We start from the raw sequence: 15,913 nt of genomic DNA, 5'->3' as shown, positions 1-15,913 counted from the left end.
TTACCATTTCCCATTAGAAGGATAACTTTCAGGCTAGGCTGTTCTTCCCCCACATCTTTTCCCCTTATTCACACCCACAATCAGATATTTCACTACCACTATTATATTGATTGGAAATTTCATATGAAATACACTATGCCTTTTTAGCTGGCTGCTGCTCCTGACTGCTGGAGTAAGTTGCTTCATCCATGTCAGAATCCCCTCGGTCAGAATACTCCACAGGCTCCACTACCCCAGGCCTTTTATTTTTGGCTCGTGTACTGTCTGACGAGGATCTTCTCTTCTCGTTCATTTTAGAAAGCCCAGACTGGGAATCACTGTAATGCTGAGGATCCTGCTGGGCTCTACCACTTGCACGTTTGCCAAAGAAGCCGGCTGTCTGGCTCTGAGACAGGCTGGCACTCTCAGTTCTGGAATCCTGGGAGCTCACACTTCCATCCCGCTTGCCACCCGAGAAGCCAGACAAACTCCCTGAAACAGGTCTCTGGTGACCACGAGGCTGGTTGTGCTCTTCTGAAGAGGATTCTGCCTCATTGTCCTGCACCGACGATGGCCTCCTCAAATAACCCCTGGTTCCATTACTGATGTGTGCAGCATTACATGATGCTGAAAACCAGGAGAAAAGACAGTCATCAATAGCTGGTAACCTTCTTATCTGCAGCATGACACAAATTTCTCAGCTTACAACCAGGTAAAAGTTTTACACACTTCTTCATTCAGCCTCAGAACAGAATTTCAAGCATATACTAGCAGAGTTGCTTACAGAAGTAACTGCAGTTCCATACCTTTGGATAGCTTGTCCTTGGGCTGAGAGATAACAAGTATTACATCTTCAGGTGCATTCTCCAAAATTTCTAATGCTGCATGGTGGCTGACGCCTTCTAAACTTGTGCTATTTACAGATATTAGTCGGTGTCCTGCACAAAAGGGTTTGTTCAGATACAAACTAACATCTGCATTTTTATCCATCAATGAGAACATGGAGTACAGGTCTGAAAATCTCTACACAATGCATGGATTAAAAATTATTAACATTCAAGTGATGCTGGAATAAGGAACCCTAATCATTAAAACAAAACCAAGCCAATCCCCAAAGCCCCCTCTAAAAACTAACAAAACCCAAACCAAACTACAAGAACTGGTTATGAGTATTTCCTCTTTTAAAAATGCCAAACTTTTCCATATTATTATTTCTACATTCTGTTCTGCTGTAAAAAAAAATGGACAGAAAAGCAAAAATCAAGAAGTGAAATAAGCAATATGCAGCTCAGTTCAAGGCACAGACTAAAATGAAAAAAAAAAACCCAAACAAAACCCAAACCAAATAAACCAGATATGAAATAACCACCCACCCCACCCACCCCCACTATATGGTTACATTCACTTTTTCCAAATTCAAAGTATGCATTTGGAGTTTTAAAAAAATTAAATTACAAAGCATCTATAGAGAGACTGTGGCAAATAAGCCCCCTATATTTACATGTAACTTTAATTTTCTGCTACTTCAAGCTTTAAAATTTTTACTTTGATTCATATTATTTTGGTGTTTGTATCGTTTAACGAAGAAGTATCAGCAGTTTTCAGAAATTATCTAGAAGGTAATGGGATGCCTGAAGCCAGAGATGGAAATGATATTACATATGTGTTTGGTCTTTTCTTACATGTATACACCTCATCTTATTTACACTATTCACCTGGCTTTAGAGATCCTTCCAAATCAGCTGGCCCTCCGGGAATAACTGAATGAATAAAAATTCCCAGATCAAGTTTCCCCGTCTTCTCTCCACCGACTATTTGAAAGCCTATTAAAAAAAGTCCAAAGCAGGCAAAAATATTAGTTTTCACAGTGTAACTTAACACAAGTCTGTATTCTATGATTCTATGATTACAGAATATGTAAAACCTTAGTCATTCTAATAATTGAAAAATCTAAGAAAAATATATGCCTCAGAGAAGTCTACGTGAAAATAAGAGGTAAAGCTTTTTTGATGCATTTTTAATGCATTCTCTCTTTTTGAGCAAGCACTATAGATTTTGTCTAGCTGGCTTCCCAGAAAACTACAGCAAAGGTTACAGAAGACAACTGTGGCAAGAGAAACACATGCACAAATGCATGACATTACATGCACATTCTCTGACCAGATGAAATGTATTTTCTCTTACTTAAAAATTTCTAGGTTTCTCTATTGTCAGATGCTTCACCTAAATGTCTGACCCTACTGAGTTTTTCCAGTCCCTGTTTTCTTTTTAGACTTTTCATCTACGTGGACTAATTTTATGAGGTAAACCTGGAAAGAATGTTCAAGATGAAAAAAAGAAAATGGAAGATATCAGGTCTTCTCTATTGTAGCTAAAACAGCAAAGTACCACAGGTTGCATGGGGAAGAAAGAGAAGAAATAGTGCATTTCATATGATTTTCTTTCCTTTTTGGTCAACTCTGTGCAGAGTAAACACTAAATATTATTGTCTTGCAGACTTTTCCCACCTCTTCAAATTTACACAAGTCCTATTCTGAATGACAGAACAATGTCCTTAAGGACACTTTACAGAGACTCTCTAAAGCACAATACTGACACCAAATTATTCATTACTCATACAGGGAAAAATTATGTGGGTTTATGAAAAAAAATCAGTGGTAGAAGGAAGAATGGAATGCAAGTATCTCATCTTCCAGGCTTCTTAAACCTCAAATTAGCGTTCCATCTGATGATATTATAAGAGTAAGAAAAACACTCCGCAATTAGCACATAATGGCTATTTAATGCCTTTTTATTTCATTTAAACCCTTCAAGCTGTCACAAGTCTGAGATGTCCACATTGACAAAATCTTGTGCCTGAACTTAGAAATAAACTTTAAAGGCCAACTTTTAGGATAACTAATTCACAATAAAAATGTTATCTTATACTTACTATATAGAAAAAACAAGAAAACAAGAAATGGACTTAGTTAACGACACTCAACAAATCAGAAGCAGGCACTAACAAATAAGTCCAGGCTTTGACACGTTAAATACCATTAACATCCAGCTACTGTCTGCACTGCTTTCCTCAGTCCTACAATAAGTACAGACCTGAAAAATTCAGCTTTGACTTATAGGAACAGTCATGACAACAATAATTTTAAAGCCACTTACCTAAGCCCAATTTTTCATCCTTCTTCAGGTTCACCAAAGTGATCTCTCTTTCTGGTGAGGCAACTCTGTTGTGTGTTGCTTGCAGAGAATCAACTGAAAAGCCAACAGACATTATCTGAATGCTTCCCTTCAGGCTTGCCTTGAAGTTTGGAGAAGAGAAGGCTATGTGGAGACCTCATAGCAGCCTTCCAGTATAGGAAGGGGGCCTATAAGGATGCTGGAGAGGGACTCTTTGTCAGGGACTGTAGTGATAGGATAAGAGGTAATGGGTTTAAACTTAAACAGGAGAAGTTCAGGTTTGATATAAGGAAGAAGTTCTTTACTGCGAGGGTGGTGAGGCACTGGAACAGGTTGCCCAAAGCAGTGGTGAATGTTCATCCCTGGCAGTGTTCAAGCCCAGGATGGACAGGGCCTTGGGTGACATGGGTGAGGCATCCCTGCCCATGGCAGTGGGGCTGGAACTAGATGATCTTAAGGTCCTTTCCAACCCTAACAATTCTGATTCTATTCCATTTAAAAACATTACTTCTCTGATAACCTGAAAAGCTGTTCTGAACAAGTGGGTCCAACTTAAAACTTCCATGTCCAAATAATTTAAAAAAAAAAACAAAATCCACCAAAAAACCAAACCAAACCAAAAAAACATCATCATTATAACTTAATCCCATCTTCAGTTAAAATTTTTTACTCCTCCTAAGAAAAGCACCTAGCACAGTCTCTTGGAATCACAATACAATTGAGCTCTAGAATCTTCAGATTTATTAGTCTTATTTCAGCAAAGTATTTAGATCTGTGTTTACATGCCCTGCTCAGGTAGGCAGGATGTGAGCATATTGGGTGAAAGTGAAACTGAGGCTTATTATATGAAGTTACTAAAAGGTTACTCATTAAATTCTCTAAATGGTGAGCCTTCATTAAGAAACAACCAATTCAAGAAACACCCACTAAAACCTCTCTCATTTAAATTTATTTCCACACTTGCAACTCCACAGGCTGCTGATTCTGCCTGTTCCAAAATTTGAGCACAATAGATTTACATGATTAGGTGATTCCGGAGAGTTCCTAACAGGCTGAAGTAGACCCACACACTTTAGAGACAGAAGCATGATTTGGAAAAAGCCAATTTCCTGAAACTTTCAGAAAATGGAACATACGGTAAGTCTGAACTCATGAATTTGCTACCTAGAGAAGATACAACTCATTTGATCTTGAGTACCTGGGATACTTTTGCCCTAAGTGGAGCATGCAGTTCAAAACCAGCAGAAACCTACTGAGCTCTACACACTGGTACAAGCCTAAAGCAGTGTGCAAGATAGGGCAATACACTGAAAGAAGAGTTTTTCTCCCAAACCAAGTTAAACCTAAAGAGTAAATGAACTGAAAACAGTCCTCTCAGGCTCTACAGAATCTGTAACTTCAAAGTAAGGGAAATGAGATTTAAAGAGTATGGCATGTTAGGTGATAGCACCTTTCAAGTCTCAAACTAAACAGATACTATTTATATTTGAAAAATATTACACACAGACGTCAAATTCTCTCCCCCAAGAAGAAAACCAAAAGAAATATAAGGAGTTGTATTTAAGAGAATGTTCTATTCAACTAACCGGGAGAGGTATTTGAGAAACAGGACAGGTGGAACAGTGAAGCACTTGAAAAGAACACCTGAAAAGTGCTTCACAAACTAACTGAATTATTTCTGCATGCATATTATTTATCCACTTACCACTCTCTTTTAATAGTGTTGATGACAGATGATTTTCTGAAGTATTCATGCTAACGCCTGTGACATGAATGGAAATATCAGATAGTGTTATTAGGTCTTTTGTTTTAAATATGAAAGCTACCAAGGTCTATTTCAGACTTTACACAGTACACATGAGCTCATTCACAATATCAGATTACTTATTTTAAAAATGAATAGACATTAGAAGTAGTTTTGGATTAGCAAAGCCAAACTACTCATACTGTGGTTGTAGTTCAAGGTTAAGATAGATGGTAGGCTCATGCAAAAGCAAAGAATTAAGCAAAGGACAGAGGTTTGGCCTTTACAACCAGTGTTAACTTCTGATAAAATTAATGGATCTTTAAGAAACTAAGTCAAAGACTAAATTTTCTAAATAGGATTGCATGATTATGCCTAACCCAAAAAACCAGCAAGGGTCTTCTCAGATTTTGTACAGTAACAAATAAGTTGCTACAGTAACAAGAAATTTGTATCAAGTATTCCTATTTTAATTGGTTTGCACATAGAATCATATTTTCTTTGGAATGATCAATGCCAAGCAAATGTGGCATACCTTAAAGAAGGTAAAATAATAGGTGTATTAAGTTATGAAAGTAAACAAGGCAAGAGAATTCAAGCTTCTTATGAAAGCAGTCCTGGTCTTTCCCAAGCCTCTGAACCCTGAAGTTTCAGCTGATGAGTTTCATCATGCAAAGAATGCCTGTCCCCCCAGCACAGGCAATGTGATTCAGCAGGACTATCTGATATGTATCCTTATCAGAACTGCTGCCCAAATTATCATGGGTAAGCACATGATAACACTAATTGTAAAGCTAAAAGCATACGGTAAATGGCTGCAACCAGTTACTGCAGAAACTGTATGTCTCATCTCACTCTTCAGTGACTTATGCTGTCAGTACTGAAGAAGTATGGCTCCCAAGTCAGTTCAGGATTCAAGAGCAGTAGGGACAGATGTGCTAAGTGTTTGTATGTCACACTGTTTGATTTGTTGTTGTTTGTTTGTTTGGGGAGGTGGTTCATTTTGGGGGTGTTTGGTTTGTTTTTTTTTTGTACATTTATATGACCTCTATAACCTTAATCTACTACTTTTCCTGATATTCTGTAGCTAACAAATATATTTAGTATTAAGCAAAAACAAAGTATCAAAATCAAGCTAAGGCTGCCAAATGCCTCAGACATTGTAATTTCTAGTATTCTAACAGGGAACCTTCTATAAACAGAAACCATAACATAGCATATATTAAAAATTAATGCACAGTTATACAATGTGTGGATTTAAATCTACCTAGCTGCTCTGATTTTTATTTTTTTAAATGCAGATTCTGTATTTTCACTGCCTACAGTAAGACTACTTGCGTGCAACCCAATCCTTGCCCTGAAAATGGAGTAAGTAGGTCTGGTTTAGCTCATTACAAGAGATTTTTTTTGTGAAACACTCAATGCACTGCAAAAAAATACTGTACCTCATTTATTATATTTAAATGAGACAAACAAGAAAGAGCTGTGCAGTTACTGCTCAGAGGTACTATACAATAGCCAGCTTGTGCCAAACTGAGTCTACTTATAAAAAGGACTCCCTACACACTTAAACAGAAAGCACTAAAAAAAATTCAAGTTTGACAGACTGTGAAAACTAGCAAATTATCAAAAGATCCATACAATAAAATGTCACTGTGAAGTGACAAAATGGAAGATGTTTTCTGGAGCAGCTTTTACTGTCAAGTACTGTGCATAGACCGGTATTGTCCACAGGAGGACTTTTTTGATTAACTGCAACAATTATTCAGGAGCAACAGGCAATTGGCCTGCATTAATTTAACACCTGATACTCTGCTTCCTTTTTAAAATCAAAATATTACCATCAGTTAATAAATATATCAAAAAGGCGTTGCACACAAAGCAGTTTTAGAGGTTGGTTAGTAAATACAGTAATATCATTTTTTTGCATGCTGACCTACAACGTAGGCTTGACCGGTATCTTCAGTGGATGATGAGTCTGATTCATTTTTCTTTCTTTCAGGGCTTCTACTTAAACCTGCATGAGATTTTGAACTTAAAGGGGAGAAGGAGAGAAGGGAAACCAGAGAGAGGGAAGAGGAAGTTGGGAGAGGGAAGGATCAATGTAATAAAATAATGGTATGAATAATAAATCAAAACTGGTGCAAAATGTACATTGACTGTACACAAAGATATTGCAGGGCGGTCAGAGAGACTCTTACTTGCTCAGTTTTAATGCTCCTGCTGCTGATCCAGTATCAAATTTTGGCATTTGCTTAAAGACTCTGCCCATTATGTCTTCTATTTTTTTGGGGGAAGAGTCCAAAGCAGTAATGATATTTTTCCTTGGGGGGTAAACCGAGATGTGGCTCTGACTCAGATCATGAAATGACTTGCTCATAACCCTGGGTCTTTCCTCCCACAGAGTCTTCTCATTCTTGTCCTTTGAAGAGCCAGGAAGTGGCTGGAAGAGTGAGAGCTCAGAGCAGGACAGTCTCTTCAGAATCTCTGCCTGAACAGACAGAGGTCGAATGGCAAGTCGATTCAAAGTGCTGCTGGCCAGGCTACCAGTACTGATTGCTCGTCCCATGTTGAAGCCTTTGACAGAGTCTGCATGGAGATTTAGGCTCCTAAATGAAGCCCTTTCTGTGGATTTTGTTTTTTTTTAAACAACAACAACAAAAAAAAAAAATTAAGTTATACAGCAGAGTTAGTATGACCTCCTTGTGTAAAGCAAGCATCTTAAAACAACCAACTCGCACAAATATTTTCTGTATATATTTTGTCTAGATGCTCAAAAGTATGTACCATCATCAGGCCCATATAAATAACCACCATGTAGTTTGCTCAGGAAGCAAAGTTTGGAGTTCATGACATTACACTAACCTGACCATCTACTACAGTGAAGTCCAAAACCACAGAATAGCAGAATATGTATCCTCTTGTTAGTATGAAGACTTATATTTCCTGTTAAACTGCAGTGCCTTATATACAGGCACATGATCTCTTTCTGCAAAGCAAATTATGTCCTCAAGCCAAGTGACCTGGAACACTATACTTCCCTTAAACTACTCACACAAATCTTTTCCAGTATTTGAACAAAAAGGGCTCCCCCACTTCCACCCAACTTCCATCCACCCATTGCTTAGTTTTCTTCACTAAGCCCCTGACACAGTTACAATACAGCTGCAAAGTTATTGGGTAGCATCTCTACCTGGTTAAAGAGCATCGCTTCACTTAGGTGCACTTGGAGACTTCCCTGCCAGAAACATTCATAAATGTTTTAGCACAGAACAGAAAGTGTTGACTGGCCTCTACCACACTTTTCTGACTCATGAACTAGGACTCCTTCAAGCAGCAGAGGGAAACAGGTTTTGGGTTTGTAATTAAATTACTGTCAGCTGAGTCGTGGGAACTGTCTGGATAGATGTTCTTAGCTGAAAGCAAATGCAAGATAATACAACTGAGCCTAACCCCCTCTTAACGTAGAGCAAAGCTGAGCAGGGCTCATTTCCATTAGCCTAACTGCCTCCTAAGGCTAGCAGTTAAGTTCCTGTGGCTTGGCTCTTGCACAGAAACTTGATAAGCTGCAGCAACATGTTTGCTTGTTAGAGCCTTTAAGGAAATCAGGCCACCTGAACCCTTCATAAACTTCACTGATGTCTTAGAGTCAGTTCACAAAGAAGTCTGAGGAAAAGCAATCTCCAACTGCAAATATAGTTCTGATTTAGGGTTAACTAGTGTAGGTTTTTTTTTTAACCTCTACATGCAGCTAGGAAATAAGCTGATTTAGGAAGCTGCACTGGAACTCAAAAGGTAAATGCTACTTTTTGGTACACATCATCTGTTAGCTTCACTAAATGCTTAAGTATTCCCCATAGAAGAGTATATTTGGAAAATACAACCTCAGCACTTCCATTCCAAAAGACATTCTTTCCCCCAATACCTAGGGCAAGAATTAACTACAACAGTAACTTGCCCTGCATAAGGCTGACCTAGCCCTTGTTTCCATCTTTGTGGTTTTCAGAATGTCCTTTCAGGAACCCAAATATCCATCTTAAAACTCAGTGCTCAGTTAACTTTATGTCTCATCTCTTTCTATTTATGCAGAAAGAATTTTACTCAAGAGGCAGTTTCCTTTCATTTTCCAAACCTAATTCTTCCTATTTGATTTACATGTGTTAAAATGTTTTCTCCCAGGTCACTGAAGACATTGTGCAACACGTGAAAAACATGTCATGGTACATACATCACGGGCTATAAGGTGCTCTCCATTATGCCTCCATCCTCTGTTGCTATGTTCCATGAAAATGTGTTCACCACCACTATGCATGCCAGGCCCTTCTCCCTTGTCTTGAAACATTTTTTTCCATTCAGTGGCTGAAATCAAGGTGAGTCTTACAAGATGCTAATACTGTATTTCTGAAGAATCTTCCAAAGTATGTTAGTCTTCTGAAATCTGCTGCTTCTCCCCATGAACATGCAAGCGTTATAGGCATGTGCTTGTGTTCACTGTGCCGTTAGCCTAATCTTTATATAAGGAGCCTTCAAAACATACACTTCCTGTGGTGATCAGCCTCGAATTAATAATATTATCACCTTCCCTTTTGCTTACTGTTTTGCTTCTAACCACCATTTTTACTGATATTTTAAGGGCTCTGAAAAAAAAAAACCAATCCAAAAATACTTGATGCTTCTATAGGCCAAGAATAATGCTTCCCAAATACTGCCTGGGATTTCACTGCTCTAAAAAAAAACAGTGCTTCTAATTAATTAATATGCTATTTTGGCTAGCTGATTCATCATTGTTTTCTCTTACCTTTATTACAATACTTTCTCTTTTTTAAAATATTCTAGTAACTCTATTGCTCTATGCATATATACCTGAAGGAAAGAGAAGCAGGGCTGATCAGTGTAGATCAGTAAAGATATGACATAAGCAAAGTTTTGGAAGTGTTTCTACTTTTAATAACCAAGTGTAATGGAATTAACCATAATACTGACTTATTTCCTTCTGCTTACAGATGATTGATGAAATTTGAGACTTCTGAATTGTAAGTTATCTGCACTGCATAGAAACAAACTATTATTTTTCAGACTCCGAAAGCACAACACATATTGCATCTGTAAGAGCAACCAAGTTTGCCTTGCCAAGAAAGCCTTTCATGTGCTGCTTTTCTTTGCCATTCAGGATAAGCAAGCACTAAGCTAGAGAATGGTACAAAGGCTTGGCCCTGTTCCTTTCACTGAGTTGGCTGAACCCAACAGAATAGAAAAAAAGGCTGCAGAGTTGCCACATTGCCTCTCCTCCCTTCCCCCTCTTTTTTAAATTAGAGATGACAACCTCTGCAGCAGTGGGGTCAAACTCTATCCCAGCTATGCTGGCTGAAGTCTGGATTAACATCAACTGGAATGCAGACAGATAAAAACAGAGAACAAAGAAAGAATGAGCAGGCAGACTGACCAAAATAGCACTTCCAGCCAGCCAGTCAAGTGAGCTCTGCTCCAAATTGTAAAGAAATTAGTACAGAATGTGTTTAAATGGATTGCATTCTCCCATTAATATTTTCTACCGAAAAGAACACCTTTAGATTTTATATTATACCCACAAATTAGCATTTCTGAGGAAAACTGACTAGCATCAGCGTTGTTCCTTACTGGGTCCACAAAACATTAAGTGGAATAAAGACAGCTACACCCACAGCTTACAGATGCAGCATCATGAAATGCTCCCTATTGTATTTGCCCTCTCATGATCACACCATTTTATCTGTAATTCCACATCATCAAAGCATTTCATTTCACGTTAAGCAAAATGTAAAAATCCTGTTACTTAAGTATCTTCAAGCTCTTTCTGAAAAAAGCCAGAAGCCATTAATCTAATCAGAAAGTACTATTACTGACCTATTTTTAATCTCCTTTTATTTTAGAGGAGCTGCTGTGTGCCAGCTCTTGTGATATGCCAACTCTTCCCCCTCCAGCAAATCCTAAACAAACTTACTTAGTAGATTCTCTTTATAGTTCAAACCCTCCAGATGCAGAGCTACACATACGTAGCACTCAGTGGAATTACTGAAGCTCAAGTTCAGTTTTCTCCTTACAAAAATACATATAGATTGCTATTAAAAACTAACACAACATCACAGTCCTTACCAATGTCCTGAGCATCTTGGTTGCTCTGCCTGGTTCTCATCTGTAGTTGGAACTTATGCTGGGAAGAGCAGAGATGCAAAAGGTACTGGCAAGTCTTACTATTGTCAGTCTGAAATGCATGCTTGATACCATCTGATGTGTTCTGCAAAGTTATTTTCTTCTTCTACACAATAGAGAAATAAAAAAGTTAAAGACAATGATTACTTTTAGCTTACAAAGAATTTTGTATTTGCTTGTGCATTTACAGCATTGAAACCTTCCTGAAGCAAAAATGCACCAATGGGAGAGATTTCTATTAAAATTGGGGCTGAAAGTAATCTGACATTTACAAAGCAGCATTTTAAAGCTACTTCTGGGCTAGCTGAGATGGTACTTTATTATTATTTAATCCGTCTCTGTTACGGTTAGTGCTGACTAATGACAAACAGCACTATTATGTTTTGCAGGATGGACTTCTCAAAAGCCTCCAATGATGTCACAAAGGGTGTTGCCACTCAAAAGAAAAATAACTAGGTACCCATCCAGTTATGAAATCTTATCAGTTAATGTTCCAAGTCTAAAAATTACTGAAAAAATAAATTTAGAACTTCAATTTACCAATCCTAGGTAAAAATCTTATCACAGATGAAACAGGCTGGAGCTTTTCAGTAAGTTATCAGACAGAAGTCCTGTTTTCAATACCTGTACCAAGGTAAGTACTTGAAGCTCAACACCTCATTAAAAACTGACACATGACCACCAGATTATGCTGTACCCACTAAAGTTGTCTGGTATTGTCCAGATCAAGTGTCAGCCACTGTCAACCATTACTGTTTAAGTTAACTACTCCTGGAAATAAAATAATTTAAAAGCGAAATAGGTGAATCTGTTAATTACACTGAGTTCTGGCATTTGCCAATACCCAGTCCTCTAATGCAGGATTCTCACTCCCATGCTCCTTCAGTACCCATGTCCCATATAGGAGCATGGGTGGATGCCCAGAAATGCAGTCAATGGGTAAAGCTTCTCCCTATAAGAGTAGCCTTTGATCTATCTCCATAATGGCTCATTCCTTACACAAGGCAGGGGAGCCATGTTTCACATCACTACAGGTCTGCCAAACCAAAACACTGGTGCTAAACTCTCTGCTGCTGAGGTTCCAGCCTCAGAATAGGAGGCAAGCTAATTAAAAAAAAAACAAAACAAAAAATCTTGGAAATTTCAAAACTCCTCTTTCAAACCCCTAAAACAACACAGCTCAGCAAACCAAAATGTAGTCAGACTACACTGAGAATAGCACCTTAATTTGCAGGAATAACACACAGTATCTGAACATACAAACATAGATATGTACAGACAGAGGAAAAGAGACCAACTTACACTAAAGGATATTTTCTTTGTCTCTCTCCATGGGAAGCGTAGTACAGGTGTGCGGGCACCATTGTGAACTTCAAAAATAACAACTCCTTTGCAGCACACTCCCAGAAGGATACCTGTTTGGGATCTCTTCTCAGGCAACACATGATGAAGATGAACCCCATATTCTGTGAGCCTCTGACACAACTATACAGATCAATACAATGAAACATCTAAGAATATGAAATTAAGGCTATTACAAGTTTTTATACTTAATAGCGTTTATTAAAATCAGACAATGAAAGCATGAACCAAGAATGCCTGTGAGTAAATCAAACCTGCACAAACCAACTGTAACCAGCCAGATGGCCTTGTTATCGAACCACTTCTTAAAACGTAGAATTAGATTAACACTGCAATTCTGTGATCACATTAAAGTATCGTAACTGCCAAGAGATGAAGTTTCACTCACTTTGCACTCCTAGTCATTAATTCTTGGTGTCTCTTCAGTACTGGCATACAGGACTGATGTAATGAATCAAATGAAGGAATCTAAGTGCTCTCCCCACCCCAAGTCAGACTATGTCTAGCTAGGATCAAGGCCCCTGTTCTTCTTTTCTGTGCTTAAGTTACAAGAACACTTCAGCCAAAGCCTTAGAAGGGGCAAAGTCAGCTCAGTGCCTTTGCCACAACCTTCTCAAGAGACTGTGGAACCACAGCATGACTGTGGAATTACAGCGTAATGATTATCCAGCATCTCAGCACCAAGATGCCACCTCCTGAAGTCATTTGCAGCCATTGTATCAAGGCAGGACCTGCTCATTACCTCAGAGCAACAGCAGCAAAACACATAATTATATTTCTTGATGGGTTCTTTTAGAATAAATCAAATATAGCTGTGATTACAGCTTTCCTATCATCGGACCTTGTACCTGCACACAGAAGTCTGCTTGGTAATGCTTCTGGCTTGCTTCATACCAAGCACCATAAATAGCATTAGGTGTAACAAAACTTTTCATAATTTAAGTATTTTTTTTTCTCAACAGAAAGAACAAAGGGCATAGGAAAAGCAGGGTGTGCTGCCTCATAATCATAGCTTCCTTCAGGGTAAACGTAAGGATAGATAGTTGCTTTTATCTAGTTTGAGCTAAAGCAGGAAGACTACTGATCAGAAAACAAAGTGAAAGGAATTCCTTCCCATCTCTTACAATTTCTTCTCCCTTGCAATGATATGTCGTTTGAGAATATCTTTTCTGTTAATCAGAACCTGAGCAGTTTTCTTGTGCTTTTGGTTGAAGTCCACACACCCATATTCCCCACAATGAATTTCTTAAATCATAGATTAAGGAAGCAAACTGCTGCCCACTTACCTTCAAAAATTCTAACTCTGTCTCTTTTTCAGATGCACCCACGTAACTGCTATGCAATTTTGGCAGCTCTTCCTTGATGTAGGACAGATCTAGTTTCTCCATCACTCTAGCCGGGACATAGTGTTCTAGTCTAAAATAGGACATGCCATGCACCTACAAGACAAAATATTTATTTGGCAGCAACTCCATATACTGCTCTATATGCACAAATGAAGCATGAACACTCATGTTACAGGGAATCATACACTAAAAATCAACTGGAGAACCACATGCTTCCGAGTAAGAATCCCAACCCTGACTCAGACCTTTATTTCACATATGGTTTCTTCCTATTCAAGCCCTTCTTTACTTCCACTTAAAATAAAGGATTTAACATCCAGATCTTGAAACAGATTCTGCAACAGCCCTGTGTTATTAGACTACGAAAAAAAAACCTTGCCCACAGCAAAAGTAGCCAACACCATATCAGCTGAGCTTCTAGTCCAGGCCCAAGCTGTGGCAGCTCACAGGCTATTTTTTAATTATGCAGCAAGAACATAGTTTCTCCAACATGAAATTGATGGTGTACCTCAGCCTGGTAATCTCCATACTCAGCTTGGAGAGCTAGGGATGCTAATAATAAGGCTGTCTCATCATCACAGTGCATCCTGTCTTCCAGAATATCCTTCCGCAACTGCAGATAATACTGGTGACAGGTCAGTGTATGCCTGGAATAGGAAAACAAACCAAAAACCACTAAAACTCCAATATCATCTTTGGTACTCTTCCTGTTACAGCAGATTTTCAGTATTTGATTACTATCCAATTTCTATCCGTAAATTCAGAGCTTAAAGGGTTAAAAAATATATTCATATACTCACTGTATAAGACTGACATCATCCACAAAAAACTTTATGCGAAAAAACAGAGTGAAGTTAACAGGGGGCTTGTTCTTTTTCTTTGGTTCTTCTTTCCATCCTTCAGGAGCTACTTTACTTAGCTTTATATCAGGATCAACGAAGAAAAATTCATTGTCTGCCATGAATGTTAAAGGGAAGCATATGGATATAAAACCATATAAATAATATGATAATACATTATCATATTATAAATCTGTATTATTCTGTATACAAAAATTATCTTCCATGATAGCTACAAAATAGGAGCTAGGGGTTCTTTAAAATTCTAACATTTCTTATCCCATAGAAAATCCAACATTCTAGTCTCTTCTAATAGCAAAAAACTAAATTGCTCAGGAGCAAGTTCTTTTTATATAAGGCAACTCCATCTATACTAGGGCCCTCCTATGCCTCCCAATGGGTCTGCCTCCATAAGAGGCTTCAGCAATGCCTGTGGCGTATTAACAGAACCCAAAACCCATTCATGTCCTCTGAGAGGTACTAGTCAGAGTGAGGGCAACAAGCAGCAGGGAAGAAAACTAGCAACCACAGGAAACAGGCTGCTCAAGATGAGCTGCCATAACTTTGACAAACATAGAATTTTATAGTGCAAAGGTGTTCTTTGAGGAATGTATTTTGCCTCAATGCAACAGAATATAACTCAAAGTAGACACTTTGTAGATGCCAGAGAGTTTCTGCTTATCTTCTCAACACCATGTAGCCAATTATTATTAGTTTGTACCTGTCAATTACATGAAATCATTTTTCTTACCTCTTAAAGTAGCCAACCCAAAAAAGTGATGCTCCACCAAGCCAATATGGGCAACCACCATATCAAAGACATCTTTACATATTGTTTTGGTATCACAGGTCAGCTCCAGCTTCTGCCCACTTAGAAGCATCACATTTACTTTTCGCCTAGTGTCATCAGTCTTCCCTTTCTTAGTCTGCATTTTGTGAAACAAAAAATACAACATTCGCAATTGTGACAAAAGCAAATTTTTTGGTTTAATGTACTTCCCCTGTCACTGACTGCTGAATAGCCCCTTCCTTACCAAGATCGACTTTGGCAGATCCAAGGAGATGAATGGCTCAATCGTCATTTTTACAAACTCAGGGCCAAAGAAATTCTGCAAATCACAAGAGTATGAGTCAACACTGTGTGGCTGGAACAACAGACTGAGGCACAGGTAACTTCCACCCTGCAAATGCCAAAGAGGTACCGAAGTCTGAAACTAGGAAATTGTGCTGAATTCCTCCCATGAGCCGGTATGTAACAAAACTCATCTTGCCAGCATGTG

The 15,913-nt window shown here is 38.4% G+C and overlaps 1 protein-coding gene across 1 annotated transcript in view; it reads right to left on the bottom strand.

Annotated features, from left to right (window-relative positions):
* PTPN13 (protein tyrosine phosphatase non-receptor type 13) overlaps positions 1-15,913 on the bottom strand; it is a 127,817-nt gene that overhangs the window by 25,118 nt on the left and 86,786 nt on the right. Inside the window, exons 11-24 of the mRNA XM_062623438.1 lie at positions 15,668-15,742; positions 15,385-15,559; positions 14,595-14,748; positions 14,303-14,441; positions 13,735-13,887; positions 12,389-12,571; positions 11,030-11,192; positions 7,099-7,522; positions 6,834-6,931; positions 4,859-4,915; positions 3,136-3,228; positions 1,695-1,802; positions 786-917; positions 140-606 (exon numbers count right to left, since the gene is read on the bottom strand). Coding sequence (XP_062479422.1) covers positions 140-606; positions 786-917; positions 1,695-1,802; positions 3,136-3,228; positions 4,859-4,915; positions 6,834-6,931; positions 7,099-7,522; positions 11,030-11,192; positions 12,389-12,571; positions 13,735-13,887; positions 14,303-14,441; positions 14,595-14,748; positions 15,385-15,559; positions 15,668-15,742 — 2,421 coding nt within the window. The remainder of the gene's footprint in view (positions 1-139; positions 607-785; positions 918-1,694; positions 1,803-3,135; positions 3,229-4,858; positions 4,916-6,833; positions 6,932-7,098; positions 7,523-11,029; positions 11,193-12,388; positions 12,572-13,734; positions 13,888-14,302; positions 14,442-14,594; positions 14,749-15,384; positions 15,560-15,667; positions 15,743-15,913) is intronic.

Source organism: Pezoporus occidentalis, unplaced genomic scaffold (genome assembly GCF_034315485.1).
Source record: "Pezoporus occidentalis ecotype Australia unplaced genomic scaffold, CSIRO_AGI_Poc_V1 ctg252, whole genome shotgun sequence".
In the NCBI taxonomy this organism is placed as follows: Eukaryota; Metazoa; Chordata; class Aves; order Psittaciformes; family Psittacidae; genus Pezoporus; species Pezoporus occidentalis.
This window is presented reverse-complemented; position numbering and strand designations above follow the sequence as displayed.